The sequence below is a fragment of the Dipodomys ordii genome, unplaced genomic scaffold (assembly GCF_000151885.1).
Source record: "Dipodomys ordii isolate 6190 unplaced genomic scaffold, Dord_2.0 Scaffold26, whole genome shotgun sequence".
Taxonomy (NCBI): Eukaryota; Metazoa; Chordata; class Mammalia; order Rodentia; family Heteromyidae; genus Dipodomys; species Dipodomys ordii.
The window spans coordinates 11,824,931-11,852,787 of record NW_012267242.1 but is presented as its reverse complement, the minus strand read 5'-3'; the positions used below and the strand labels follow the sequence as shown (position 1 = coordinate 11,852,787).

Below are 27,857 nucleotides of genomic sequence, written 5' to 3'. Positions count from 1 at the left end.
TCTCAGTTCAAAGCTAGCCTGGCGGGAAAGTCTGTGAGGTATATGTGGACACACGTACACATGTGCTCCAATCCTGGAGCTTGAACCCAGGGCCTGGGAGCTGTCACTGAGCTTTTTTGCTCATGTTCTGCCCCTTAAACCACACCTCTACTTCCAGCTGTTTGGTGGTTAATTGGTTTGGTTTTTTTTTTGGGGGGGGTCAGGTTGTGGGGCCTGAACTCTGGGCCTGGGCACTGTCCCTCAGCTCTTCAGCTCAAGGCTAGTGCTCTAGCTCTTGAGCCACAGCGCCACTTCTGGCTTTTTTCTTTTTGCTTATATGGTACCAAGGAATCAAACCCAGGGCCTCATGCATGCAAGGCAAGCACTCTACCACTGAGCCACCTTCCCAGCCCCTGTTTGGCAGTTAATTGAAAAGAAGAGTTTCATGGACTTTCCTATCTGGATTGTCTTTGAACCATGACCCTCAGACATTTCAGCCTCTTGAGTAGTTACAATTATAGGCATGAACCACTAGTGCCCAGACCTGAGCTTCATCTCCAATAAACTACTTTAAAAAAGCTTGAAACCAGGCAATGGTAGCTCACACCTGTAATCCTAGCTACTCAGGAGACTGAGATCTAAGGATTAAGGTTCAAAGCCAGCCCAGGCAAGAAAGTCCATGAGGCTCTTATCTCCAATAAACCACCAGAAAGCTAGAAGTGGCGCTGTGGCTCAAATGGTTGAGTGCTTGCCTTGAGCTGAAGAGCTGAGGGGCAGCGCCCAGGCTGGATTCAAGCCTCTTGACCACACACACACACACACACACACACACACACACACACACACACACACACACACACACACACACACCCTGAAGTGGAGCTGTAGCACAAGTGGTAAAGCACCAGTCTTTAGCAAAAGAAGCTTAGGAAACAGCACCCAGGCCCTGAGTTTAGCCTCAAGCCTGGCACCAAAGAAAAAGAGAGAAAGAAATTTTAGAGTCAGAGGATAGTGGAACATGGCTGAAATCCCAGTATTTGGGAGGCTGAGGAGGGAAGATCTCAAGTTCTAGGTCAACCTGGGCTGCATAGTAAGACCATGTTTAGGATAGGGTGATTCTAGAAGGGAAAGTATTAAAAAAATTTGGTTAAAGAATGTATAGAAATTTAGAAGTAAAAGTAGTCAGCGTGCTTCTGATCTGAACCCATTTGTTCTCCACTTTGAAGACTTTGTACATGTATTCTCGCCTCTTTATCACCCTGAGTGGAGCTAAAAGTCCTTGTTACAACTTGGATTGTGAACAGTTGACAACTCTTTAAATTAAGAGATAGGATCTCATTATGTAGTCCTTTGATGACCTCAAACTCAAGATCCCTTTGCCTTAGTCTCTCAGTACTGAGATTATAGTCAAGTGCCACTCTTCCTAGCTGGTTGACAACTCTTTGAAAGAGTTTAGTGACAAGGAATGAAGAGAAATAGAAAGCTTAAGGGAATGGAGAACTGGATTGAGAGGGAGACTATTTTTAGCTTTTGGTTTAGTATACTTGTCATTGGCTAAGAAAAGCACCAGTGGAGAGATAGGCTAAGAAAATACAAAGGAGAACCATTCTCTTGCTGTTCTTACTATTCAGGAGGCTGACATCTGAAGAAAGAGGTTCAAAGTCAGCTGAGGCAAGAAAGTCTGTGAAACTCTTATCTCCAATTAAACAGCAAAAAGCCACAAATGGAGGTATGGCTCAAGTGGTAAAGCTCTCACCTTGAGTAAAAAAGCCAAGTGAGAGCATGAAGCCCTGAGTTCAAGCCCTAGAAATGGCACAAAAGAAAAAAAGGAAGAGAAGAAAATGGAAAGGAGGGGCTGGGAAGGTGGCTCAGTGGTAGAGCACTTGCCTTACATGCTCGAGACCCTGGGTTTGATTCCTCAGCACCACATAAGACAAAAGCCAGAAGAGGCGCTGTGGCTCAAGTGGTAGAGCACTAGCCTTGAGCTGAAGAGCTGAGGGACAGCGCCCAGGCCCAGAGTTCAGGCCCCACTACCGGACCCCCCAAAAAAAGAAGAAAATGGAAAGGAGTAAGGTGTAGGGGCAGATGGAAAAGAATGACACTGGATAGTGGTACATGCCTATAATCCCAACTCTTAGGAGGCTGATACAGGAAGATGGTGAATTTGAAGCCAGCCTGGGCTACATAGCAAGACTGTGTCTCAAAACTAAAAATAAATAAAAACAATGAACTAAATGTTCAGAAGAAGGAAGTGAGAGGTGAGGAAAGGGACTAGCATTTGTGTAGTTTGTTAGATGTTACCAAAATAGCCTATTTAATCCTCATGGTACTTTGTGAATTAAATGCCACTAAGTCCTTTTCTGCTGATGAAAAAAAAAAACAAAAAACGAAATCTTAAAGAGGTTAATGAGCTAGCACGGGGCAGAATGAGAATTTTATATGATTCTCAAGCACGTTTGTCATTTTGTTTTTTCTTTTGTCAGTCATGGGGCTTAAACTCTGGGCCTGGGCGCTGTCCCTCAGCTCTTCAGCTCAAGGCTAGTGCTCTGCCACTTGAGCCATAGCACCACTCCTAGTTTTTTCTGTTTATGTGGTGTTGAGGAATCAAACCCAGGGCCTCATGCATGTGAGGCAATCACCCTACCCCTGAGCCACTTTCCCAGCCCCTCTCTTTTCTCTTCCTGATAAATTACCTGGCAAGTTTACGAAGTCATACATCATCAGCATGGCACAACAGTGTTCTGCTTCTGTATGCCCTATCAATACACCGAGCACATTATACTCTGGGGACAAAACACTTGGTGACACCACCAAAATCACAGAAGTAAGTCATCTTTATGAGAAACATATTACCTAGTTGGAAGATAAGAAGAAGAATAAAAACACAAGATGTGGTGGGGCTTGTGACTTACACTTCTTTGCTTTGCTAATTGCCCTAGACTGGACTTCCCATTAGACTGTATACCCCTTGAAGACAGAGACCAAGTTTTATTGTGCACAGTAAATACTTGCTGAAAGAAAAATTTCAAAACATGTCCAGGCTTGGCTGGGAAGGTGGCTCAGTGGTAGAGCACTTGCCTTGCATGCCTGAGGCCCTGGGTTCGATTCCCCAGCACCACATAAGCAAAAAAATAAAAGAAAAAGGCCAGAAGTGGTGCTATGGCTCAAGTGGCAGAGTGCTAGCCTTGAGCTGAAGAGCTGAGGGACAGCGCCTAGGCCCAGAGTTCAGGCACCACGACCGGACCCAAAAAAAAAAAAAAACATGTCCAGGTTTCAAGAGGGAAGGGAGGCTGGTGCTGCTGGCTCACGCCTATAATCCTAGCTACTCAGGAAGCTGAGATCTGAGGATTATGGTTCAAAGCCAGCCCAGGCAGGAATGTCCGTGAGACTCTTATCTCCAGTTAACCACCAGCAAACTGGAAGTGGTGCTATGGCTCAAGTGGTAGAGTGCTAGTCTTGAGCTGAAGAGCTGAGGGACAGCGCCCAGGCCCAGAGTTGAAGCCCCATGACCAACCAAAAAAAAAAAAAAAAAGAGGTAATGGAGAAGCTAGGCTCCGGTGGCTCACACCTGTAATCCTAGCTACTCTAGAGGCTGAGATCTGAGGGTCAAGATTTGAAGCCAGCCCAAGCAGAAAGGAGCTCTTCTCTCTAGTAATGACCAAAATGCCAGAAGTAGAGCTATGACTCAAGGTGTAGAGCACTGACCTTGAGCAAAAAAGCTAAAGGTCAGACTCCCAGGCCCTGAATTTAAGACAAAGTAGCCTTGCCTGTGTGCGCATGTGCACACACACAACACACACACACACACACACACACACACACAAAGCCAGGTGCTGGTGGTTCAAACCTGTAATCCTACCTGAGATCTGAGAATCACAGTTCAAAGCCAGCCAGGGCAGAAAAGTCCATGAAACTCTTACCTCCAATTAATCACTAGAAAACTGGAAGTGGCACTGTGGCTAAAAGTGGTAGAGTGCTAGCCTTGAGCAAAAGAAGCTCAGAGACAGTGCCCAGAGCTTGAGTTCAAGCCTATGACTGCTACCGGCTGGGGGACAGTCTCAGCAGGGTAGAATGTCCATTTAAATTTACATAGGAATAAGGCTTTCTTTTATTTTCTCTCAATCTATACTTCCTTATAGCAATCTCTGAACTTATCACATATAATTAGCAAATTAAAAGAGAAAAGAGGAACTTTTAGAAGAACAGTGATAATAAAATTAATACAATAAGAGAAGCCTAGGGAGGGGTTGGGAATGTAGCTTAGTGGTACAGTGCTTGCCTAGTATGCACGAGCCTTTGGTTAGATTCCTCAATACCTCATAAACAGAAAAAGTCAGAAGTAGTCGGGCGCTGGTGGCTCATACCTGTAATCCTAGCTATTCAAGAGGCTGAGATCTGAGGATCACAGTTCAAAGCCAGCCCGGGCAGGAAAGTCTGTGAGACTCTTATCTCCAATAAACCACTAGAAAACCGAAGTGGCACTGTGGCTCACGCGGTAGAGCATTTGCCTTGAGCTGAAGAGCGCAGGGACAACGCCCAAGCCCAGAGTTCAAGTCCCACAATTGACAAAAAAAAAAAAAGAAAGAAAGAAAGAAGAAAAAAGAAAGAAAAAGAAAAGCCAGAAGTGGCATTGTTGCTGAAGTGGTAGAGTGCTAGCCTTGAGCAAATGAAGCTCAGGGACAGTGCCCAGGCCCTGAGTTCAAGCCCTAGAACTGGGAAAAAAAAGAAAGAAAGAAAGGGAGGAAGAAAGAAAGAAAGAAAGGAAGGAAGAAAGGAAGGAAGGAAGGGAGGAAGAAAGAAAAAGGAAGGAAGGAAAGAAGGAAGGAAGGAAACACACACAAAAACTAGGGAAACAAGAAGACCGTTGGATATTGCAACATCTGTGATCAGAATTCTCTATATAAATTCTAGGCTTTGGGGTACTTGCTGCCATCTGGATGATTTTAAATGCTACTCTGAATAAACAAAACCTGATTCAAGGGCTGGGAGCCTGACTCCAGTGGTAGAGTGCCTGTCTAGCCAGCACAGGCCCTGGGTTCAAGCCCCAGTACTGCCCAAAACAAAACCAAAACAAACAAAAATCTGGTTCAATGATGGCATCTTAAATGTATGCACCACTCTGAGTTTATGAGACATTTCACAATCTCCACGAAGTAGGCAGTTAGGCACAACATCCATTGAATATAACTGGTTTGTCCAAACCTGTTAACTAGAAGTTAATCTAAGTCTTAATATCTCCAGATTGTACCCTTTTTACTAGTTAACCACAGGAAGCCAGTAATACCTTTTTGAATCATCTCTATTTGATTATATTATATTATATTCATTTATAATAGTAAAACTGAGGTTTGAACTTGGGGCCACGTGCTTGCTAGGCAGGCTGTCTACCATCTGAGCCATGCTACCAGCCCTTAATAATCTCTATTTGAAACAGAATAAAAGTTATGGGTATAGCACAGTGGTAGAGCACTTGCCCAGCATGCATGAGGTTCTGGGTTCAATCTCAAGCATTAGAAGAAGAAGAAGGAGAAAAAGGAAGGAAGGAAGGAGGAAGGGAGCCGAGGAGGAAGAAGCTGCTGCCAGTTACAGTGTGGTTCATACTTGTAATCGTAGCTGCTTGAGAGGCAGAGATTGGAAATACGGAGGTTTGAGTCCAGCACAGGTAAAAAGTTAGGGAGGACTCATCTCAATGAAAAAGCATGGTGGTTACACCTGCTATTTTTTGCTTCTTAGGAAGCTTAAGTAGGAGGATTGAAGTCAGACTGGCGTGGACAAGAATGTGAGACTCTACCTGAAAAATAACTGAAGCATTAAGACATAGAGGGAGGATAGTTCAAATCATAGAACAGCTGCTTCCCAAGCATGAAGCTCTAACTCAACCCAGTATCACAAAGAAAAAAAAGGCAGAATAAAAGCACTTAGAATGGAAAAGTCCCAAATTTGGCTAAGCTGAGGTTCCTGTTTGGGCAGAAGATTGAACACAATACTTCATACGCTAATATGCTTGTTTGCTTGCATTTTTACTGGTTTTGGGGCTTGAACTCTGGGCCTAGACGCTGTCCCTGAGCTTCCTTTGCTCAAGGCCAATATTCCACTTGAGCCACAGCGCTACTTCTGGCTTTTTCTGAGTATTTTACTCAAGATAAGAATTTCAGGGCTGGGAAGTTGGCTCAGTGGTAGAGCGCTTACCTTGCATGCCTGAGGCCATGGGTTCAATTCCTCAGCACCACATAAGCAAAAAGAAAAAAGCCGGAAGTGGCACTGTGGCTCAAGTGGTAGAGCGCTAGCCAAGAGCTGAAGCGCTGAGGGACAGCGCCCAGGCCCAAAGTTCAGGCCCCACGACTGGACCCAAAAAAACAAAAAACAAAAAAACAAACAACAACAACAATAACAACAACAAAGCTAGCCTGGGCAGGAAAGGCCATGAAACGCCTATTTCCAATAAACCAACAGAAAAATTGGAAGTAGCGCTGTGGCTCAAGTGGTAGAGCACTTGCCTTGAGCTGAAGAGCTGAGGGACAGAGCCCAGGCCTAGAGTTCAAGCCCCACAACTGACAAAAAAAAAGAATTTCATGGACTTTCCTGATCAGGCTTGCTTTGAACCATAATCCTCAGATCTCAGCCTCCTAAGTAACTATGATTACAGGCGTGAGCCACTGGTGCCCAGCCTAACATGCTTTCTACCTCTGGCTATACCCCAGTTCTAGTCGAGCATCACCATTTTTTAAAATATAATTTTATTAAGGTGTCATACAGCTGGGCACTGATGGCTCATGCCTACAATCCTCGCTATTCAGGAAGCTGAGATTTGAGGATTGCAGATTGAAGCCAGCCCAGGCAGGAAAGTCCATGAGACTCTTATCGCTAATTAACTGCCATGAAATCTGAAGTGGTGCTGTGGTTCAAAGTGGTAGAGCACTAGCCTTGAGTAAAAGAGCTCAGGGATGGGCTGGGAAGGTGGCTCAGTGGTAGACCGCTTGCCTTGCATGCATGAGGCCCTGGGGTCGATTCCTCAGCACCATATAAGCAAAAAGAAAAAAGCCAGAAGTGGTGCTGTGGCTCAAGTGGTAGAGTGCTAGCCTTGAGCTGAAGAGCTGAGGGACAGCGCCCAGAGTTTAGACCCCATGACTGGACCCAAAAAAAAAAAAGAAAAAAAAGAGCTCAGGGAAAGTACCCAGGCCCTGAGTTCAAGCTACATGACCAAAAAAAAAAAAAGTCACTCTGTAGGTCAGATAATGAGTTCATTGCTGATTTGGATAATATCACCCCTCCCTTTGCTTTCCTCAAGTTTCTTCCTCCTGTCCCTGTTCACAAGTTACATAGTTCATTTTCCAGGGTTCACCATTTTAAAGATCAGTTTCTTTTGTCAGTTCAGGAAGAGAAAGTTCAATGTGACTTTAAACAGTCAAACGACTTGCAGCTGGAGATAGTTCACAGCTTTTCATCTTTTGTCCCTCTTTAATCTTTGGTGCATTTATTTCTTCTTTTTCTTGCTGCATGCCAGAGATTATGACAAAGTGCTAGGGATAGAAAGATAAAAGGCAAGCTTCCTATCTTCACACTAAGTGGTAAATACACATAAAAAAAATCCAAATCAAAGTATCCAATCAGCGATGAGTCTGGAGCTCAGGAGAAAGACCTGAAGACTTAGATTTAGTGGAGAGAAGCACGTCATTATTTTAACTTGGCGTGGATTGTTTTAACCAATGAGAATGTCCACAGTCAGGGGGTGGCTAAGTGTGATCCCCAGGGATCACCAACATTTAAGAAGAGGTCAGAGAAAGTTGAGGAAGACCACGTTATTAGAAGGGATGCCATTCATTCGCTTGAGAAATAGATATGTATTAAGCCCCTCATCTCAGTCAAGAGAAAAAAGAACCCCAGGAGGCAAAAGAGGAGAACATTTCAAGGAAGGAAAGGTCAACAGGGTCAAATGCCACAAAGAGGGCAAAAGGAAAAAGACTGAAGAGCTGTTCATTGAATATGACCAGGAGGTCTTTGGTGGCCTTGATGAAGCAATTTCCATGGACGGTGGGGGCAAAAATGAGATGGCCAAGTGGAAATCCTGAAGATGGATGTAGCCATCGGATAGAAAAGACACTCTAAGCCAGGTGCTGGTGGCTCACGCCTATAATCCTAGCTACTCAGGAAGATGAGATCTGAGACTCACGGGTCAAACAAAGCCAGCCTGGGCAGGAAAGCCTGTGAGACTCTTATCTCCAAAAAAACCACTAGAAAACTGGAAGTGGCACTGTGGCTCAAGTGGTAGAGCGCTAGCATTGACCTGAAGAGCTGAAGGACGGAGTCGAGGTCCAGAGTTCAAGAGAAAGTGTGGAATTTAGGGGTGTAGAAGATTGAGCTCATGGCTTCCTACTCTACCACTAAAGCTACTCCCTCAGTCTTTTTTTTTTTTAAAGATTTAAAAGAAATTAGCATATATATGCCTGGTGCTGTGGCTCATGCCTATAATCCTAGCTACTCAGGAGGCTGAGATCTGAGGATCATGGTTTGAAGCTAGCAGAAAAGTCCCTGTGGAAACTTTTATCTCCAATTAACCACTCAGAAAGTGGAAGTGGCACTGTGGCTCAAGTGGCAGAATGCTAGCCTTGAGCACAAAGAGCTCAGGGACAGTGACCAGGCCCTGAGTTCAAGCTCCACAACTGACAAAAATAAATAAATAAATAAATAAACAATTAGCGTGTATTGGGGCTGGGAAGGTAGCTCAGTGGTAGGGTGCTTGCCTTGCATGCAGGAAGCCCTGGGTTTGATTCCTCAGCACCACATAAGCAGAAAAAGCCAGAAGTGGCGTCGTGGCTTAAGTGGTAGAGTGCTAGCCTTGAGTTGAAGAGCTGAGGGACAGTGCCTAGGCCCACCCAGAGTTCAGGCCCCAAGACCAACAACAGCAACAAAATTAGCATGTATTACTTGTACAGGGAGAGTGTTCACTGTGACATTTCTACACATATAAGCATTCATAATACAATGTACCCCTCCTTCTCTCTCCCTCATTCTCTCCTCTTAAAAACACTATCATCAGGTTTCAAGATTCTATTTTCATTTATTTTCAAACATATAAAAAACATCCCACTGTATTTACCCTCTCCATTGGCCCTTCCCTTTTCCACTTGCACCTGCCGCCCCTACCCTATCACAGCCTGTTTTACTTTCCTGCGATTCTTTTTTCTCTTTTTTAATGAATATTAGTTGTACAAAAAGGTTTCACCATGGTAATGTGCACGTGCATACATTATACTTTAGTCAGCTTAACCTCATGTATTCCATTCTTGTTCCCATCCCCCTTCCGACTCTCCTATTGTTCAGTAGCTGTCAGTGGATTTTCCTATGCCATCTTCATACAGAGACACTATGTATTTTAATATCCTCAATCATTCCCCTTCCTTCTCCCCATCTCTCATCTCCCCAAACAGTCCTTCAGTTACATTCTTTTTTTTTTTGGGGGGTCCGGTAGTGGGACCTTGAACTCTGGGCCTGGGCGCTGTCCCTCAGCTCTTCAGCTCAAGGCTAGCGCACTACCACTTGAGCCACAGCGCCACTTCCGGCTTTTTTCTTTTTGCTTATGTGGTGCTGAGGAATCGAACCCAGGGCCTCAGGCATGCAAGGCAAGCGCTCTACCACTGAGCCACCTTCCCAGCCCCATTCATTTTCTTTCTATATGGATGTACATACAAGTATGTATCTATGTATATCCTTTAGATCTAGACTCCGAAAATGCGCAAATATGTGATATTTGGCTTATTTCACTCAAGAAGATGATCTCCAATTTTACCCACCTTCCTGAAAATGTCATTCTTTTTTCTTTATGCCTGAGTAATATTCCTATCTATCTAGCTAGCTTTTTTTTTTTTTTGCCGGTCATGGGGCCTGAACTCTAGGCCTGGGTGCTGTCCCTCAGCTCTTCAGCTCAAAGCTAGCGCTCTACCACTTGAGCCACAGCACCACTTCTGGCTTTTTCTGCTTAGGTGGTGCTGAGGAATTGAACTCAGGGCCTCATTCATGCAAGGCAAGCACCCTACCACTGAGCCACTTTTCAGCCCTAGCTAGCTTTTTTTTTTTTTTTGGTCAGTCGTGGGGCTTGAACTCTGGTCCTGGGCACTGTCCCTGAGCTCTTCAGCTCAAGGCTAGCATTCTGCCACTTGTGCTACAGCGCCACTTCTGGTTTTCTAGTGGTTAATAAGAGTCTTATGGTCTTTCCTGCCTAGGTAGCTTTGAATGGTGATCCTCAGATCTCAGCTTCCTGAGTAGCTAGGGTTACAGGCGTGAGCCATCAGCGCCTGGCTTAGATGTCAGTCTCTTGAATAGGATACAAGTAGGAGCCACCAGTGCCTAGTTTGCTAATTTGTTTGTTTTTCTGAGACAAAAATCTCAATATGTGTCCCAGGCTGGCCTTGAACTCATGATCCCTCTGCCTCAGCTTTCTGAGTGCTGGGATTATAATGTCTAGCTGGAAATTTTTTCTTTTTATTATCAGACTATGTATATATTAAAGGTAAGAAAGAATTAAGAAATAAAAGAAAGAGGGCTGAGGGTGTGGTTCAAGTGGGAGAGCCTCACCAGACCAGTGCAGGCCCTGAGTTTAAACTCCACTACAATAATAATAACAACATCTAAATAATAATAATAATATCTAAAGATGAAGGAAGGAAGGACCAGAACCTGGTGGTGCACACTTGTAATTCCAGCACTCTGGAGGCGGAGGCAGGATTGGAAAGTTAAGGGTCAACCAGGGTTACATAGCGAGTTCAAGGAAAGCCTAAGTTACTTAGTGAGATCTGCCTCCGTTTCCAGGGCAGCCCAATGAATAGCTCCCAGACTTCTCATTTCTTTCCATATCCAATGCTGTCATCCTAGCTGGCTGCCCCTCCTCCCTGGAGCTCTCCATTTGTTTTCTTGCTAATAGAGTTCTCTGTCTTCTTGCTTCAAAACAAATAAAACATTTCCACAACTTCTACCTTATAAAGGGCTTAAACGATGCCCTACGCCTACTGGATCACTTGAACTCCTCACCTTAGTGTTGTGGGCCTTCCCGAATTTGGTTCTCCTGCTCCCAGCTAACCTCGCTGGGCCGTTCTCCACGAGCCTCGCAGGACTTTGCTAGTCAGACTTCGGTCTCCAGGCTCACCAGCTCAGAGTTTTTTCTTATCTCTGTCCCAATTTGGAACATTTTCTTCATTTTCCAAGTTAACTCCCACCAAAGTTCCCTCGTCCTCCACAAGAAAATGTATCCAGCAGGCTAGAGATGTGACTAAGAGTAGAATGCTTGCACAGTGTGCTCAAGGCTGACGGTTTGGTCCTCAGAGCTGAAAAAGAAAAACAAAAATGTATCCAGCATCTTTCTCTAGAGTCTTCATGAGAATGAATTTTGGTATGAGGTGTGTGTGTGTGTGTGTGTGTGTTTTGTAGGGTTTTTCCTTTTGTGTCAGGGTTTCACAGTATAACCAGGTTGTGCTTCTACCTCAGTATGTAATTGATTGACTGATTCATTAGTTAATTTTGTGCCCTATTGGAGCTTGAACTCATGGCCGTGCACTGTCGCTTCACTTTTGTGCTCAAGGCTGCCACTCTACCAGTTGAACCACAGCTCTACTTTCTGCTTCCCTCCTCCCCCCCTTTTCTTTTATGGTGGCCAAGCAGAGATGAGAGTTTCACAGGCTTCCTTGCCTTGTCTGGCTTTGACCTGTTATCCTCAGATCTCAGCACCCTGAATGGCGAGGATTACAGTTGTGAGTCACTAGTGCCTGGATTGTCTTAGTTTTTAAGAGTGCTAAGATTACAAACGCATGCCACCATGCCCTGCTTTTGATATTGCTTTTTGACAACTTAGTAAATGCAAATCTTGTTTTAATTCAAATAAATGGTTATTTTCTTTTTTTTTTTGCTGGTCATAGGGCCTGAACTCTGGGCCTGGGCACTGTCCCTCAGCTCTTCAGCTCAAGGCTAGGACTTTTCCTCTTGAGCCACAGTACCACTCCTGCTTTTCCTGCTTATGTGGTGCTGAGGAATCAAACCCAGGGCCTCATGCATGCAAGACAAACAAACACTCTACCATTGAGCCACCTTCCCAGCCTAAATGGTAATTTTCAAAACTAGGATAAAACCCACCATGAATTTTTCAAGAGATTATGCTGGAATTAAATGTTTAATACTTATTGGATTAAAATTTGAGTTAGGCCTTAAACCTTTTATTTTTATTCCAATGAACTGTGTTTTGTTTTTTAAGAATTTACATAGAAGTAACACTCTTAGTTTCAAAAGACAGAGGAGCCTTTGTTATTATGAACATATACACAGTGGCAACTTAAAGCTCCACTTAAGAAAGGAAGAGCAGGGTGCTGGTGGCTCATGTCTGTAATCCTAGCTACTCAGGAGGCTGAGATCTGAGGATCACAGTGAAACTCTTATTTCCGGGGCTGGGAAGGTGGCTCAGTGGTAGAGCCCTTGCCTTGCATGCCTGAGGCCCTGGGTTCGATTCCTCAGCACCACATAAGAAAAAACCTGGAAGTGGCATTGTGGCTCAAGTGGTAGAGCGCTAGCCTTGAGCTGAAGAGCTGAGGGACAGTGCCCAGGCCCAGAGTTCAAGCCCCATGAACTACAGACAAAAAACAAAAAGAAAGAAAGAAAGAAAAAGTATCCCAGCTCCCTCGCCAGGTACTAACAGCTGACACTAAAACATTTTCAGTTAGCTCCCATCTTCAGCTGTCAAATGTAAGAGTGACTTGACTAGGAAACAGCTGTGGTGGAGAGATTTGTAGGGAGAAGTTGGTGTTTTTTCCTTCCTTCCTTCCTTCCTTCCTTCCTTCCTTCCTTCCTTCCTTCCTTCCTTCCTTTCTTCCTTTTCTTTTCTTTTTCTTTTTTTGGCCGTCATGGGCTTGAACTCTGAGCCTGAGCCCTGTCCCTCAGCTCTTCAGCTCATGGCAAGCCCCCTACCACTTGAGCCACAGCGCCACTTCCAGTTTTCTGGTGGTTAATTGGAGATAAGAGTCTCACAGACTTTCCTGCCCCGGCTGGCTTTGAATCTCGATCCTCAGATCTCAGCCTCCTTAGTAGCTAGTATTATAGGCATGAATCATCAGTACCTGGCTTGCTTTATTTCTCTCTCTCTTTCTCTCTTCCTTTCTTTCTCTCTTTCTTTCTCTTTCTTCTTCTTCTTCTTTTTTTTTTTTTTTTTTGGTTGATTGTGAGGCTTGAACTCTGGGCCTGGGGACTCTCCCTGAGCTCCTTTGCTCAAAGCTAGTGCTCTACCACTTTGAGCCACAGCATCACCTCCTGTTTTGGGATAGTTAATTGAAGATAAGAGTCTCACAGAATTTCCTGCCAGGGCTGGCTTTGAACTATAATTCTCAGCTCTAAGCTTCCCAAGTAGCTAGGATTGCAGGTGTGAGCCACCAGTGCCCGGCTTGGTGTCTTTTCATTTGGGAACAATGGCCACCTTGTACAATCCAAAGAAAAGGGGTCCTGAGAAGAGACTGCTTTTTAGAAAACAGACCTCAGAGAGGGAGGGCTGAATTCTACCTAAAGTGATGGGTGCTCACTTGAATGTAAATCTACTCCTATTTTCCTAGTAATATACCATCCAGCAGTCCCCAGAGTTTTTAACAAAAGCTAGTAGCAAAGTCAGCCTGGGGCCCCTCCTAGCCTAAGACAGCCCAATAACATAGCCCTTGCTCTCTGTGTCTGAGGCAGGAAGTTGGGCAGGACTTGTAGAGTGGGTCTGGTTCTCTGTATTTACTTGAGAAACTTCTACTGATGTGCAAATACTGGAATTTTAGGGGAAAGGCTCGCCAATCTCAAGTGCCCCAGACATGCAGCCTGGTATTTAAGAACTTTAGATTATCTAGGAGTCTGGGTCAGGGAGCTGTGAAATAATATCTAAGCCTCATAAGCAAAATATCAAAAGTGTTTTCCCAGCTACCTCTGGGCTTAAGGATGAGAATGAGGGTGAGGAAAATATAGGCACCCCGCCAGCTGGGAAATCTAGCAAGAAGACTATTGCCCTTCAGAGTCCAAGATAAAACTATTGGAAAGGGAAATATTGGGGCTTTTTACTGAAAGATGATATGTAAGCCACCTCCAAAGCCACAGACCCTCAGATTCTGGGGCTGCAGGCATCAAACTCAAGAGTTAAGAGTCAAATCAAGGTTGTGCTAAGAGGGCATTATAGGCTGAGGGGCACGGCTCAAGGGTAGACTGCCTCCCTACCTAGCTTGAGGACTCGTGTTCAGCTTCCAGGACTAACAACAAAACAAACAAACAAAAATAAGGCATATAGATCCAGTCTGATGGATTTGCTGGTGACATGACAAGCAGATTGTCACAAGTGGAGGCTGCTGCCTGAAGGTGACCATCCACTCAATGTGCTGTTTCCTGGTTACTTGGAGGGGCTGAGCAGCACCAGCTGCAACAGCCAGGGGTTCAGGGAGAGGAGAGTCTTTGAGAGGAGAGTTGTTTCTTTTGCTTTGTTTTGTTTTAGTTTGTCATGGGGCTTAAATTCAGGGCCTGGGTGCTTCTCCTCCAGCTCCTTTTGCTCAGGACTAGAGTTCTACCAGTGTGAGCTAGAGGGCCACTTCTGGTTTCTAGAAGTTAATTGGAGATAAGAGTGAGTCTCATGAACTTTCCTGTCTGGGCTGACTTTGAATCTCAATCCTCAGCCTCCTGAGCACCAAGGATTGATTTACAGGTATAAGCCACCAGCACCTGACAAGGTTTTGTTTTTTGGCTAGTCCTGGGGCTTAAACTCAGAGCCTGGCTCTGTCCCTGAGCTTCTTTTGCTCAAGGCTAGCATTCTACCACTTGAGGCACAGCGCCACTTCTGGCTTTTTCTGTTTATGTGGTACTGAGGAATTGAATCCAGGGCTTTATGCATGCTAGGCAAGCACTCTACCACTAAGCCACATTCCCAGCCCTTGTTTATTTGTTTTTCTTTGCTTAGATCCCTCACTGACTATTTGAGGGTGTTTTCCCATTACACTAAGGGATGGATCAGAGTTCCTCTGCACAGACATCTTCTGTAGGTGGTCCCTCACCTTGACTTCCTTCCTGTCTCTCCTCTGACTCAAGTACTACAAACTCAGCCTTCCAATGAGCCTTGATCTCCATTTGCAGGCTCTTCTTCCTGTCACCCGCCTCTTCTCCCTTCTCTCTTCCCTGGAGGATCTTGTACTCCCTCCATTTACTTGCTCTGCCAACACTTTATTACTTGAGCAATGCTTATAGCATGGCTTATGGCTTTTGCTGATAATTTTGGAGGCAGAATGTCACAGCCTTTTCTGCTTTGCTGGCTTCAAAGTTCAATCCTCTGCATCTCAGCCTACTAAACAACTAGGATTATAGGCATGAATCACTGGTACAGGTTCTTTCCAAACTTTTTAATGCTTTCCAGTTTGCATATGGTATTTTGCTCATCTGCCCTACTTTTCTCAATTTTATCTCCTGACTAACTTACAAATGCACAGCAAGGGATACAATAGATATAATGTCTTAAAACCTTAGGTGAGTCAAATCTTGGCTCATACCTACTCAGGAGGCTGAGATTTGAGGATTGTGGTTTGAAGCCATCTTGGGCAGGAAAGTCAATGAAACTCTTACCTCCAATTAACAACCAAAGAGCCAGAGGGGGAGATGTTGCTCAAGTGGCAGACTTCAGTGAAAAAAATTCAGGATCAGCACCCAGACCCTGAGTTTAAGTCCCAGTATTCACAGTCACACACACACACACACACACACACACACACACACACACACACACACAAACACACTTTAATGAATTGTACTTTAATCTTTTTCACTAATCTATTCAATAAATACATATTTGAATAACTAAGCCCTGTGTTAGAAGCTGAAGAAATTAATTTTAACCTTTAAGTGCCTCTATACTTTGAATTATCTTTCTGTTTAAACTTCTTTTCAAGCTGGGCACCGGTGGCTCATGCCTGTAATCCTAGCTACTCAGGAGGCTGAGATCTGAGGATCATGATACAAAACCAGATTCAGATTCATATCTTTGTTTAACCACCAGAAAACTGGAAGTGGCACTATGGCTCAAGTGGTAGAGTGCTATCCTTGAGTCTTGAGTTGAAGAACTGAGGGACAGTGCACAGACCCAGAGATCAAGCCCCATGACTGACAAAACCAAAACTAAACAAAAAAAAAAACTTCTTTTCAGCCTTTTAAACAATTCCTAATTTAACTATCTGCTAAATTGGCTTGGGTGGGGCTTGGAAGGTGGCTCAGTGGTAGAGCGCTTGCCTTGCATGCCTGAGGCCCTGGGTTCGATTCTCTAGCACCACATAAGCAAAAAGAAAAAAAACAGCCGGAAGTGGTGCTGTGGCTCAAGTGGTAGAGCACTAGCCTTGAGCTGAAGAGCTGAGGGACAGCGCCCAGGCCCAGAGTTCAGGCCCCACGACTGGACCCCCCAAAAAAAAATTGGCTTGGGTCCAAAATCCCTCAGTGGTTTACCAGGTCTGGATCTCTGTTTCTGTGTGTGTGTGTGTGTGTGTGTGTGTGTGTAGGTGAGTGTATTACTCACTAAGGTACTTAGCCCAGTTGTTGATGCTCTACACCCTCATCCCCATCCAGTCAAAGCTGGTAGAAAAATGGTACCTGCCCTTCCTTTCCTCTAATCTAATGTCCAAGATGTGGATGGAAGTGCCCACTCAGATAATACTGTCCCAGAATGTCAATGTCTCCCAGGCCACCTACTTTCCTGGGAACTTTGAGAATGTCTTTTGTTCCAGCCCCACGCAGGGAAGAATCTTAGCAGCCAATTTTAAGGTGGAAACCAACAGTACTGTTTGAAGTTGCCTATTCTCCCTTCTCATGGACATTCCTAAAATCGAAGGGTCTTTATGGAGGAGCAGTTTTGCTAATTGGAGGGATGTTCAAGATCCTCCCAGGAGAGGTGGGATACTACTGAGCCTGCGCTAATGGCATAGAATGAAGATAGGCTAGCTGGTCACTTTATGCCTTTTAGATCTGCAGAGTGGCTCTTCCTTCTCTATTTCTCTGAATCAGTTAGGCTCAGTTCCATGTCTCTCTCTTGGCTTCAGCTCTCTCACCTGTCTTCTTCCATCAGCCAGCAGCCTGACTACTAACACTAGTTTCCTGACTTGGGTATGGTGGCCCAAGTCCATCCTGCTTTGGGAGGAGATGATGGGGACAAGGAAAACATACCATGGGCACTTTCTTTTCTTTCTCAGGCTTCAAGCCCCCAAATATGAGCTAGGCCTTCCTAGTGGGGTCAGGATGAGCTGGAGGCGGCACATGGGCATATATAGAGGGAAAAGCACATAGAGGAGGAACAGAGGGTTGGAGCAGAGGACAGGAGAAGCAGGAGGAACCCCTAGGGAACGTAGTCGCCAAAGCCATTGAAGGGAAGTGAGGGAGGGCCGCGCAGGCTCTGACAGCCCAGCCCATTCGAGGCCCCCAGGTTTCCTGTCTCTATTTCCCTCAGCTTCTTTTCCCTCCTCTCTTATGACATTTCTCTCCAGGGCCTCTCCTCTGCCAGCTTGTCTGTTTCGGTGTGTGTCTCCTCTTCTGTCGGAGCGGGGAGGAGGGCGGGCGGGGGGAGGGTCTCAGCGACTGTCCGTGGGGTCTCTCCATCTCGCCCCAGTCTCACCCTCCAGGTTCCGCCCTCTGGGTGGACGGTGCTTCTGGAGCTCCGCCCTCGAGCCATGCTATTGGTGAAAAGGTGGAGAGAAGGCGGAGTCTAGGCGACCTCTGAAGCCGCGATTAGTTGAGGCAACCTAGAGGCGGGCGGGAGGCGGGTCCTGCCAGGAGGCGGGCGGGGCCGCTGGGGCCGAGCCCAGAGCTCCGGGCGGTCGCATTGTTTTCCTCCGCGGATCCGAGGAGGGAGTGGGGGCCGCGACTCGAACCCTGGGCTCTCCTAACCCGACAGCGCCTGGGCGCCCACATCCAAGTACCGTTCAACCGGGACGCTCATCCCAGCTCACCTGAGCCCCAATCACGGATTTCGAACTCTGCACGGCGCGGAGCTGCTGACCGCCTGCTTCGATCTCGAGCCTACTGACCCGGATCTCGAGCAAGTACCCCGGGGCGGGAGTGGAGAGGTGGGGGGTGTGACGGGGGCGCTTGCAGGTCGGGGTCTGGCTTCCGCTGTGCCACAGCGACCCGGGAGGGGTCACCGGCTTGCAGGGGGGGGTCAGCAGAGTTGGGTGCTGTGGGGGGGGAAGGGGTCCGCGGCGGAGCCCCCCTCCCCGCCCACCGCACTGTTGGGCGCTGGGGCTGCGCTCCGTGCTCCTCTCCCCACCATTCTCACTTGTGTCGCCTCCTGCAAGATTCCAGGAGCGCCAAGATGGATTTTTTTTTTCCGAGGCGCGCACGGTGCAGAGGGTGGAAAGCCGCCCCCCCCCCAGCCTCCTCCGCAGGGAAAACTGAGGCTCGGAGACCCGCGGAGGGCCAGACTCCCGAGGCCCCTGCAGGGATGCCAAAGGCGATGTGTGGTTCGGACTTGGGTGTCAGGGCTGCAGCTTCGTCCTTGTGCAAGCAGGAGTCCGAGCACTCCCTGGGGGATCGGCTTGAGCAGAGTCGGGGTCTGGGGCATCGTCCCAGCTCCCGTCTCCTTCCTTCGCCCCCTACTCGGTCCAGGGCTTTGTTAAGAGGAGAACCGAGGAGGAGGAGAACCGGGCATCGCCGCTCGGCGATGCCGCTCAGCGCCGGCCCGGGGCCCCGGGGCCCGCCCTCGCTGGTGCTCGGCTTCTGGCGCCGGTTCCCGGGGCCGGGGAGACCCGCCTCCGCTCCCCCACCCCCGCTCGGTCCCCGCCGCTCGGCGCCTGCAGGCCCCTCCAGCCCCTCCTCCCGCTAACGTGGCTCTGGGACCCGGTCCCGGCCCAGACTCTGCTGCCCGCCCCTCCTTAGCTTCACTGAGCGGGAGACGTCGAGCCCCTGGCCCGGAGCCCCGCCGCCCGCGAAGCTGGGGACACCTGGCTTCTCCTCGTTGGGGGCTGGGTGGGAGGGAGGCAGGGTAGGGGCCGAGCGCAGAAGGGCGAAGGGGAAAGGTCTTGGAGATCCGAACGCGCCCCCGACGCCCCCTAAAGAAGATGGGCTGAGGCGGGAGACCAGCCCCAGGGCTTCCTGCCATTGTCCCCAGCCCGGCCTCCTCGGTCCCTTCCTCAGCCCCGCTAGACTCTGGCTCTGACCTCGGCCACTCCCCAGAGGTGGCTGCTTGCCCCACCGACAGGAGGGCTGAGTCCTTCTCCCAGCCTGGGGGCTGGGGGGGGGGATCTGAAAGGGGAGGAAAGCGTGGCCAGGTGTGTTCCTAGGGTTCCTCCAAGTCCCTGTGAGCCTCTCCCCCACCCAGACCCGAGGTTGGGTGGGAGCCACCCAGATGCTGCTTCCCCCAAGCAGCTATGGGAAGTCCTCTTAAAGATGTATCACAGTTGAGTCTCCTGGGCCGAGGCAAAGGCCAACCAAGTGTTTTTAGAGGCTGGACTAAGCCAGCCTGAAGTGTGTGTGAGGGGGGCGGTGTGGGGAGAGGTTGGTGGAAGGGGCCGGGCCTGCTTTCTGAAGGAAGAAGGGACTGGGGTGTATGTGAGGGGGGTGCTCGCTATCAGAGCATTTTGCCTGGAAATGAAGAGCATGCAAATGAGATGTAAATGAGCCTCTATTGTCCCTAGCTAGGGCGCTTTTTGCTGAGAATGCTGTTGGATGTTGAAGGTTTCAACATGGGAGTGGTCATCGTGTCCCACAAACTCTCCCGGGGGCACCCCTTTTCCCAAGGCTGGTACCCAGCTTTCCGCAGCTTCTGGCTCGGGGCTCTCCCCAGTATGAAGACGTCAGTGCCTTTGTCACCGAACTAAATGTCAGCACCCCTCCTCACCCACGAGGCCCCCCTCCCAAAGCAGCATCTCCCCGATACTAGCCTCAGCAGACTTTGCCTGAATTCTCACATTGACTTTTAAGGGATGTGTTCAGCAAAGTGTAACTTAGTCTTTTTCCTCCTTTTGTCCCTTCTTCTGTCAGGTCAGAGGTCTCCTAAGCCCCCCTCCAGTCCCCCACAGGACTCCCCACCCCAGGTAAGAAAGGGCAGCCGAGACCTGGGGACAGGGGCTACAAGCAGGCCACTGCCAGGGAGCAGGAAGAGGGTCTGGCTATTTTCCCCACTTGTCAGAGACCAAAGTTGTTTCCAGGGTGAAGATACCAGTTGCCCTGGGCAACTTGAGGGGGGGCAGGTAGGGGAGCACAGGAGACAAGCTGTGTCCCTTTCTCTTCCCCTGGGAGCAGCAGCATCCGGAATCATGGGCTGCGGGAGAGAAGGAGGCTAGACTTTGCCACACCGGAGGGTCGTTAGCTCGCTGACTGTCTGCCTCTGGGGAAGAGGGGGTCATCATTAGGTGTTTCTACCCCTTCCCTTCCTCCCGCTCTCATGGGGCTCCACCTGACGTCAGCCTCCCCACCAGTGACGCTGGAATGGGGGTGGGGGACAATGGGTCCTGGCTTCGAGAGCACAATTACTGGGGAGATGGAAAGAGACTGGACTTTAAACCCAGGGTTTCTTCTTTAGAGGGGGACATGGGCTGGCTGTGATCTGTTCACAAAAGAAAGGATGCTTCCCCCTTCTTGACCTGATTTCCGGCGCCTCCTCAGCCCCTCATTTCAATGTCAGGAAAAGGCAGGAAGCTGGTGTGCGCCTCCCACTGTGGGTCCAGCCAGGGTCAGCTGGCTGGGGGGGGCTGATGAGTGGGAAGGAGACCCGTCTCATCATCCCTTCCACCATATCCGTCTTTTCTCTGGACTTTGGGCTACAATTGCCTGTCATTGAATTATTTATATTTCAATTTCAGAGGCAGCCCAATGAGGGAAGAAAGGAAAAGAGAGGCACGTTGAGCTATTAAGCTTCACCAGTCCCTTCTCTCCCCGGCTCCTCATAGTTGGGGAGGAGGAGGTCTGTTCTCCCCCAAATCAAGTCCTTAGGAACCAGGGAGGGAATAAGGGGCTAGAGAGGCTGGGAGGGGGCCCAGTGGTCGAGGAGACAGCTGCAGCCAGAGCTAAATTTAGCCTCTGATCTGGCTTTGATGCAGATTCATTTTTGGCTAAGATTGTCGCCCCCCCCTTTTCTCCCTCCCTGCCCAGCTTCTTCCCTAGCATTGGAAGGACCCCTGAAATAGAAGCTTGGACCAAGACAATACCCCCCCCCCATCAGGCTATCTGCCCCTGCATTCTGGTCTTCCTCACCCCTAGAGAGGCTGGGAGCGGCCACCCAGCTGTGGGTGCCTGGGTGTGGTGCCTGCATTGCTCCCAGGGTGCCGTTGGGGTCTGGGAGGGAAAAGGAGCAGACTTGGTGCCCTCTGCCTCTTCCTCGTGCCAAGGAGTCACTATTTATAATTTTAAGGCTTCAGCGTCTAATTATAGCTGGAGAAGGGGTTAGCACAAGGGGGGCCAGAAGGTGTCACCTACCGAGTGTCCCAGCCAGTCAGGAGAGAAGAGTGAGAAGTCTGGGAGGGGGAATGGGAGCTAGCGTGTCCTGTCCTTACCTGGGGTCATGGGGGGGGGGCTCACACAAGCCAGTTTGGGCCAGTTGGAGAGGGAAGAGCCTTAGTGACAGTGACAGCTGGTTGGCACTGGGACAGTGCGGCGACGAGGGCTCTAACCCCCACCTTACAAGGTCTTCTGGGGATAGGCCTACAACAGGGGTAGAAGGAAAGGGTCTCTTCCCCCACTTTTCTGTCTCCCCTTTCAGGGCCAGCTTATGGGTGAGGGGGCACCCCCTGGGGCCTGAGCTGCCCCGCACAGGATGCCCCGAGCCCCCTACCTCATGCCCTTGCTGCTACTGCTACTGCTGCTGCTGCTGTCACTTCCCCACACCCAGGCTGCCTTTCCTCAGGACCCCCTCCCTCTGTTGACCTCTGACCTGCAAGGTGAGTGCCCTCTACCCACCTCGCCCTTCTCATGGGGAGACTGAGACCCCTATGTGGGAGGCAAGGTACAGAAAGGCTCTGAGAAGCTAGGAGCCCAGCCAGCAAAGGGGAAGAAACAGAGTGAGCTGGTACCCGATACTGGTTACTTCTCATCCTGGGGTCTGTATTTTTTTTTTTATTATTTAAAGGCAGTATCATTTAAGAATATGAGCTATTGCCCGGCACTGGTGGCTCACATCCTAGCTACTCAGGAGGCTGAGATCTGAGGATCAGGGTTTGAAACCAGCCCAGGCAAGAAAGTCCATGAGACTCCCATTAACCTTAAAAATGGAAGTAGAGTTGTGGCTCAAAGGGGTCGAGTGGCCCGGAAGCCCGGTGGCTTGTGCCTATAATCCTAGCGACTCAAGAGGCTGAGATCTGAGGATGGTGGTTTGAAGCCAGCCCAAGCAGAAAAGTCCCGATGAGACTCTTACTGTCAATTAGCCACTCAAAAAGTGGAGTGGTGCTGTGGCTCAAGCACAAAGAGGGTCAGGGACAGACAACACCCAGGCCCTGAGTTCAAGCCCCAGGACTGGCACACACACACACACACACACACACACAGAATATGAGCTCTGCCACCTGTGATAGTGCACTTCTGTAATCTCAACACTGGGGAGGTTGAGACAGGAGGATCTCAAGTTGAAGGCCAGCTTATGCTACATAGAAAAACCCTACTAACAAAACAAAACAAAAAAGAACTTGAGCTCTCAGCCAGAACATACTTGAGTATCTGCTAAGCTGGTTATTCGCTGTGTGACCTTGTAAGGTTATCTAACCTCTCTATGCCTCAGTCTCCTCATCTGTAAAATGAAGATAATAATAGTATTCTACTTCACAAAGTTATTTGGAGATTAAATGAGGTAATAGATACAAATGAAGTAAAGTGCTGAGAACACTGTCTGGCATGAAGTAAATGCCTTATATTTGTTTGTTTTATTTTTGGCTACAAAGTAAAAGCCTGGGACTACTGCAGTGGTTCCCAACACTTCTTACCTCCCCGTCAACTGTTTGTACCACCAATAAGCCTGTGTCCCAACGTGACAGAAATTAGAAGCCCACTTTTTCTAAAACTTGTATCTGTTGACAGGCCCTTGCTTATATATTTAGGTTTCTGTTTGTTTGTTATTGTTGTTTTGGTCTTTTTTTGGGGGGGGGAGATGAGGGTCTCACTCTCAGGCCCAGGCTGGTCTGGAACTCATGATCCTCCTGCCTCAGCCCCCCAAGTGCTAGGATTACAGATGTGCACCACAAGCCCAGTTATATATAAGACTTGGAGTAATTTTAAGAAGTAAGGAAATGTAGTTGAGATACTGGAGGTAATTGTTGGGGGACAGATAAGAATAACTGACAAAATGCCAGATGCAACCCTGTGGCATTTTATGAATAAAAAATGATCTATCCCTAAACTCTCGGTTTCCTTTGAACACTGATGACAGTGGGTTCAAATTACTTTTTTTTTTTTTTTGGTCAGTCCTGGGGCTTGAACTCTGGGCCTGGACTCTGTCCCTGAGCTTTTCAGCTCAAGGCTAGTGCTCTACCACTTAAGCCACAGACAGTGTTTTCAGTGATGAGACCAAGTCGATAGATGGAGTGGGTCTGAAGTGGCAGAAGTAGCTGGGCGCTGGTGGCTTATGCCTGTAATCCTACCTACTCAGGAGGCAGAGATCTGAGGATCATGTTCCAAGCCAGCTCAGGAAGGAAAGTCCATGAAATTCTTATTTCCAATTAACCATTAGAAAACTAGAAGTGGGGGCTGGGAGGTGGCTCAGTGGTAGAGTGCTTGCCTTGCATGCATGAGGCCCTGGGTTCGATTCCTCAGTACCACATAAGCAAAAAGAAGCCGGAAGTGGCTCAAGTGGTAGAGAGCTAGCCTTGAGCTGAAGAGCTGAGGGACAGCGCCCAGGCCCAGAGTTCAGGCCCCACGACTGAACCCCCCCCCCAAAAAAAAAACAAAAAAGAAGAAACTGGGCTCAGCTCTGGAATCAGACAGTCTAATCCAAATGAGCTCCTAAATTCCCTGATGCAACCAGCCTTATGCTCCTCATCTGTGAAATGGGGCCAAAGTGAGTACCTACCTCAGAGGGTTTGTGTAGTAAATGAGACAGTGTATCTAAAGTGCTATGTAACCCAAGCTGTGGCTCAAATGGTAGAGCACTAGCTTTAAGCACAAAAGCTTCAGGGACAGTGCCAGGCCCGGTGTTCAAGCCCCAGAATCAGCACAAGAGAAAATTAAACAAATAAAGTACTAAACAAGTGCTTGGCAGGAATTAAGTGCTCAGTGTTACTGGTATTAATTTGTGTGTGTGTGTGTGTGTGTGTGTGTTAGGGAGTGGTGGTAGTAGAGATGGAGGTCTTGGGGGCTTAAACTCAGGGCCTGAGCACGGTCTCTGAGGTTTTTCTGGTCCAGGCTAGTGCTCAACCAACTTAAGCCACAGCTTCACGTCTGGCTTTTTGGTAGTTAATGGGAGATAAGAATCTCATGGCCTTTCATGCCCAGGCTGGCTTTGAAGCTCTGTCTTAAGATCTCAGCTTCCTAAGTAGCTAGAATTATAGGCAGGAGCCACTCTCCCGGCTCACTGGTATTACTTTTATGAATAGCCTTGGGGCCCCTCTTACTTCACCTCTCCACTCTGTACATGGCCGTGTGTCACTGGTTAGACAGGGAGTCGAGGAAGAAGGTAGCATCCTGGCTGCTCTCAGCAGTCCGCTTCTCTGTGTCTTCTAGGTACTTCCCCGTTAACTTGGTTCCGGGGCCTGGAGGATGATGCTGTGGCTGCAGAACTTGGGTTGGACTTTCAGAGATTCCTGACTTTGAACCGGACCTTGCTAGTGGCTGCCCGGTAAACTGGCCGAGGCCCAGTTGTGGGGCACACATGCATGCTCCTGGGCAGACATGGGACTTGCATGGCCACTGCAGCATCTTGCAGGGGACACATGCAGGTGCACAAGCCATGGGACATGGACATGCTTGGACCCAGTGCACAAATGCCAAGGCATGGAATAAAGGGGAGGGGAGGGGAGGAGGTCCGTGTGGTTTGTCCCTAAGCAGGTGATGAGGAGCAAGGTCGGGTAAGCTCAGGCAGGGTGCGTTGGCCCAGCTCTGATCCCTCCTTACTGCCTCTTCAGGGACCACGTTTTCTCCTTCGATCTTCAAGCCCAAGAAGAAGGAGAGGGGCTGGTGCCCAACAAGGTGAGGCGCTGTGTGGGAGGAGGCGCAGGCCTGGAGAAGAGGCCGAGCGAGTTCTCCTGGGGGGCACGAGGGTGGGGAGAAGGCGCTGAAAGGAGCTGTAATGTGCGGACAGGTCAAGGTTGTTCCATGGTTTGCCTTCTTTTGTGTTTCCTTTCAGTATCTAACATGGAGGAGCCAAGATATGGAGAACTGCGCGGTGCGGGGGAAGCTGACGGTGAGGAGGGGATGAGCGGATGAGCGGTGCTCTGCTGCGGCCAATTCCTTCCCCACTTCTCGCTGCCAGCCCGCAGAGGACAGTGGGAGGAACGGGAGCTCTTGCTTCTTATTTCCCTTTGGATACCTCACCCGAGAGAGAGAGAGAGAGAGAGAGAGAGAGAGAGAGAGCGAAGAGGGGCTGAATGTGGCTTAGTGGTAGAGTGCTTGGCTAGCATGCATGAAGCCCTGGGTTCAATTCCTCAGTGCCACATAAACAGAAAAAGCTGGAAGTGGTGCTGTGACTCAAGTGGTAGAGTGCTAGCCTTGAGCAAAATAAGTTCAAGGACAGCGTCCAGGCCCTGAGTTCAAACTCCAGGACTGGCAAAAAAAGAAAGAAAACAAAACAAAAGGAAGGAAGGAAAGAAGGAAGGGAGGGAGGAAGGAAGGAAGGAAGGAAGAGAAAGAAAGAAAGGAGAGAGAGAAAGAAAAGTCGGTTGCTGGTGACTCACACCTGTAATCCTAGTTACTCAGGAGGCTTAGATTTTAGGATTGTAGTTCAAAGCCAGCATGGGCTGGAAAGTCCGTGAGACTCTTGTCTCTAATTAATCACTTGAAAACCTATGAGCAAAAGAGCTCAGGGATAGTGCCCAGGCACCTGAGTTCAAGCTCCATGACTGACAGAGAGAGGGGGCGGGGAGGAAGGAAGGAAGGAAGGAAGGAAGGAAGGAAGGAAGGAAGGAAGGAAGGAAGGAAAGTGAAGCTCAGAGAGGGCAGAGGCTAGCAAATAGCTTAGTCTGGGAGCTTAGCCACATTACTCTGACTGGCTTAAGGATAGTAACCTTACTTCCTGTGACCCCTCAATCCCAGTCAAGGGGTCCCCTATCACTAACGTAGAATTTTGGATTCTCTAGGACGAGTGCTACAACTACATTCGTGTTCTCGTTCCCTGGGACTCCCAGACACTCTTGGCCTGTGGGACAAACTCGTTCAGCCCTATGTGCCGCAGCTATGGGGTACAGAGGAGGTCTGGGGCGGGCCGGGGTAGGGAGGAGAGCTCAAGAGGAGCGATCGCTTTGGTGGGAAGGGACTAGCGGTTGGGAATGGGCATGCATGGCATGCAAGGATTCTGAGGGTTTGGGGAAGGAGGCGAGGGGGCTGCAGAGTAAGATTCCAGAACCCAGGGTTCTAGAACCTGCTCCGTCTGTCTCCAGATAACTTCGCTGCAGCAGGAGGGTGAGGAGCTGAGTGGGCAGGCTCGATGCCCCTTTGATGCCACCCAGTCCAATGTGGCCATCTTCGCAGGTGTGCACCTGGGCGTGTGAAGAGCCGGCATATGGCTGGCGGGAGCTCCTCCCCCAGCTTGGTGTTTTCTGTGTCTCTGAGTTGGAGGGGTTGAAATAGGGGCCAGGGTAGTCCTAGGTAGGGTGTGGGGGCCCACGCAGCAGACAGGGAACAGACTTCTGAGCCCTTCCCTCACCTGCCTCCCCATATCTTCAGAGGGCAGTCTGTACTCAGCCACCGCTGCAGATTTCCAGGCCAGCGATGCTGTCGTTTACCGAAGCCTTGGGCCTCAGCCCCCACTCCGTTCGGCCAAGTACGACTCCAAGTGGCTCCGAGGTCAGGGCCTGCCTCGGGAGGGAGGCTGGACTGTGTGGGGACAGTGGGAAGAGGGGGAGGAGCTAAGAGTGTCTGAGCAGCTATATAAATGCTCTTCCCTCCCCTTTCCCGCCCCACCCCTAGAGCCACACTTTGTCCATGCCTTGGAACATGGAGAGCATGTTTACTTCTTCTTCCGAGAGGTCTCTGTGGAGGATGCCCGGCTAGGAAGGGTAAGGAGATGGATATCAGGGGTGGGTAGCCGGAGAGTCCTGTTGACCCTGAGGAGCTGGTTTGAGTCCAAGGGAAAGTTTCAGGTTCTAATCTCTACCACACAATTTCTTGAATGGCCCCCAGCTCTCTGCCGTGACAGAAGCTATGAGCCTTATCCAAATTGACCCTTCACATCATTCCCTCTCTTTGCTATGGCCCTTACCATCTGCTTTTTTTTTGGGGGGGGGGACCGGTCATGGGGCCTGAACTCTGGGCCCGGGGGCGCTGTCCCTCAGCTCTTCAGCTCAAGGCTAGCGCTCTACCACTTGAGCCACAGCGCCACTTCCGGCTTTTTTCTTTTTGCTTATGTGGTGCTGAGGAATTGAACCCAGGGCCTCATGCATGCAAGGCAAGCACTCTACCACTGAGCCACCTTCCCAGCCCTTTGTTATTTTCTTAAAGAAGCAAATGCTGAGCCTAGTGCTGGTTATCTCCTACTAACCACCAGAAAACCAGTAGTGGTGCTGTGGCTCAAAGTGGTAGAGTGTTAGCCTTGAGCACAAAAGTTCTGGAACAGGGCTGGGAAGATAGCTTAGTAGTAGAGTGCTTGCCTTGTATGCATGAGGCCCTGGGCTCCATTCCTCAGCACCACATAAACAGAAAAAGCTGGAAGTGGTGCTGTGGCTCAAGTGGTAGAGCATTAGCCTTGAGCTGAAGAGCTGAGGGACAGTGCCCAGGCCCAGAGTTCAGGC

General features: G+C 48.8%; 1 protein-coding gene across 1 annotated transcript in view; it reads left to right on the top strand.

The window, feature by feature from the left end:
* Window positions 1-21,710: 21,710 nt before the first annotated feature.
* Sema6c (sema domain, transmembrane domain (TM), and cytoplasmic domain, (semaphorin) 6C) overlaps window positions 21,711-27,857 on the top strand; it is an 11,384-nt gene continuing 5,237 nt past the window's right edge. The window contains exons 1-8 of the mRNA XM_013015008.1: window positions 21,711-21,869; window positions 24,637-24,751; window positions 25,038-25,101; window positions 25,259-25,315; window positions 26,208-26,309; window positions 26,508-26,598; window positions 26,794-26,913; window positions 27,037-27,125. Of these exons, the coding sequence (XP_012870462.1) occupies window positions 21,746-21,869; window positions 24,637-24,751; window positions 25,038-25,101; window positions 25,259-25,315; window positions 26,208-26,309; window positions 26,508-26,598; window positions 26,794-26,913; window positions 27,037-27,125 (762 nt within the window). The 5' untranslated portion in view covers window positions 21,711-21,745. The remainder of the gene's footprint in view (window positions 21,870-24,636; window positions 24,752-25,037; window positions 25,102-25,258; window positions 25,316-26,207; window positions 26,310-26,507; window positions 26,599-26,793; window positions 26,914-27,036; window positions 27,126-27,857) is intronic.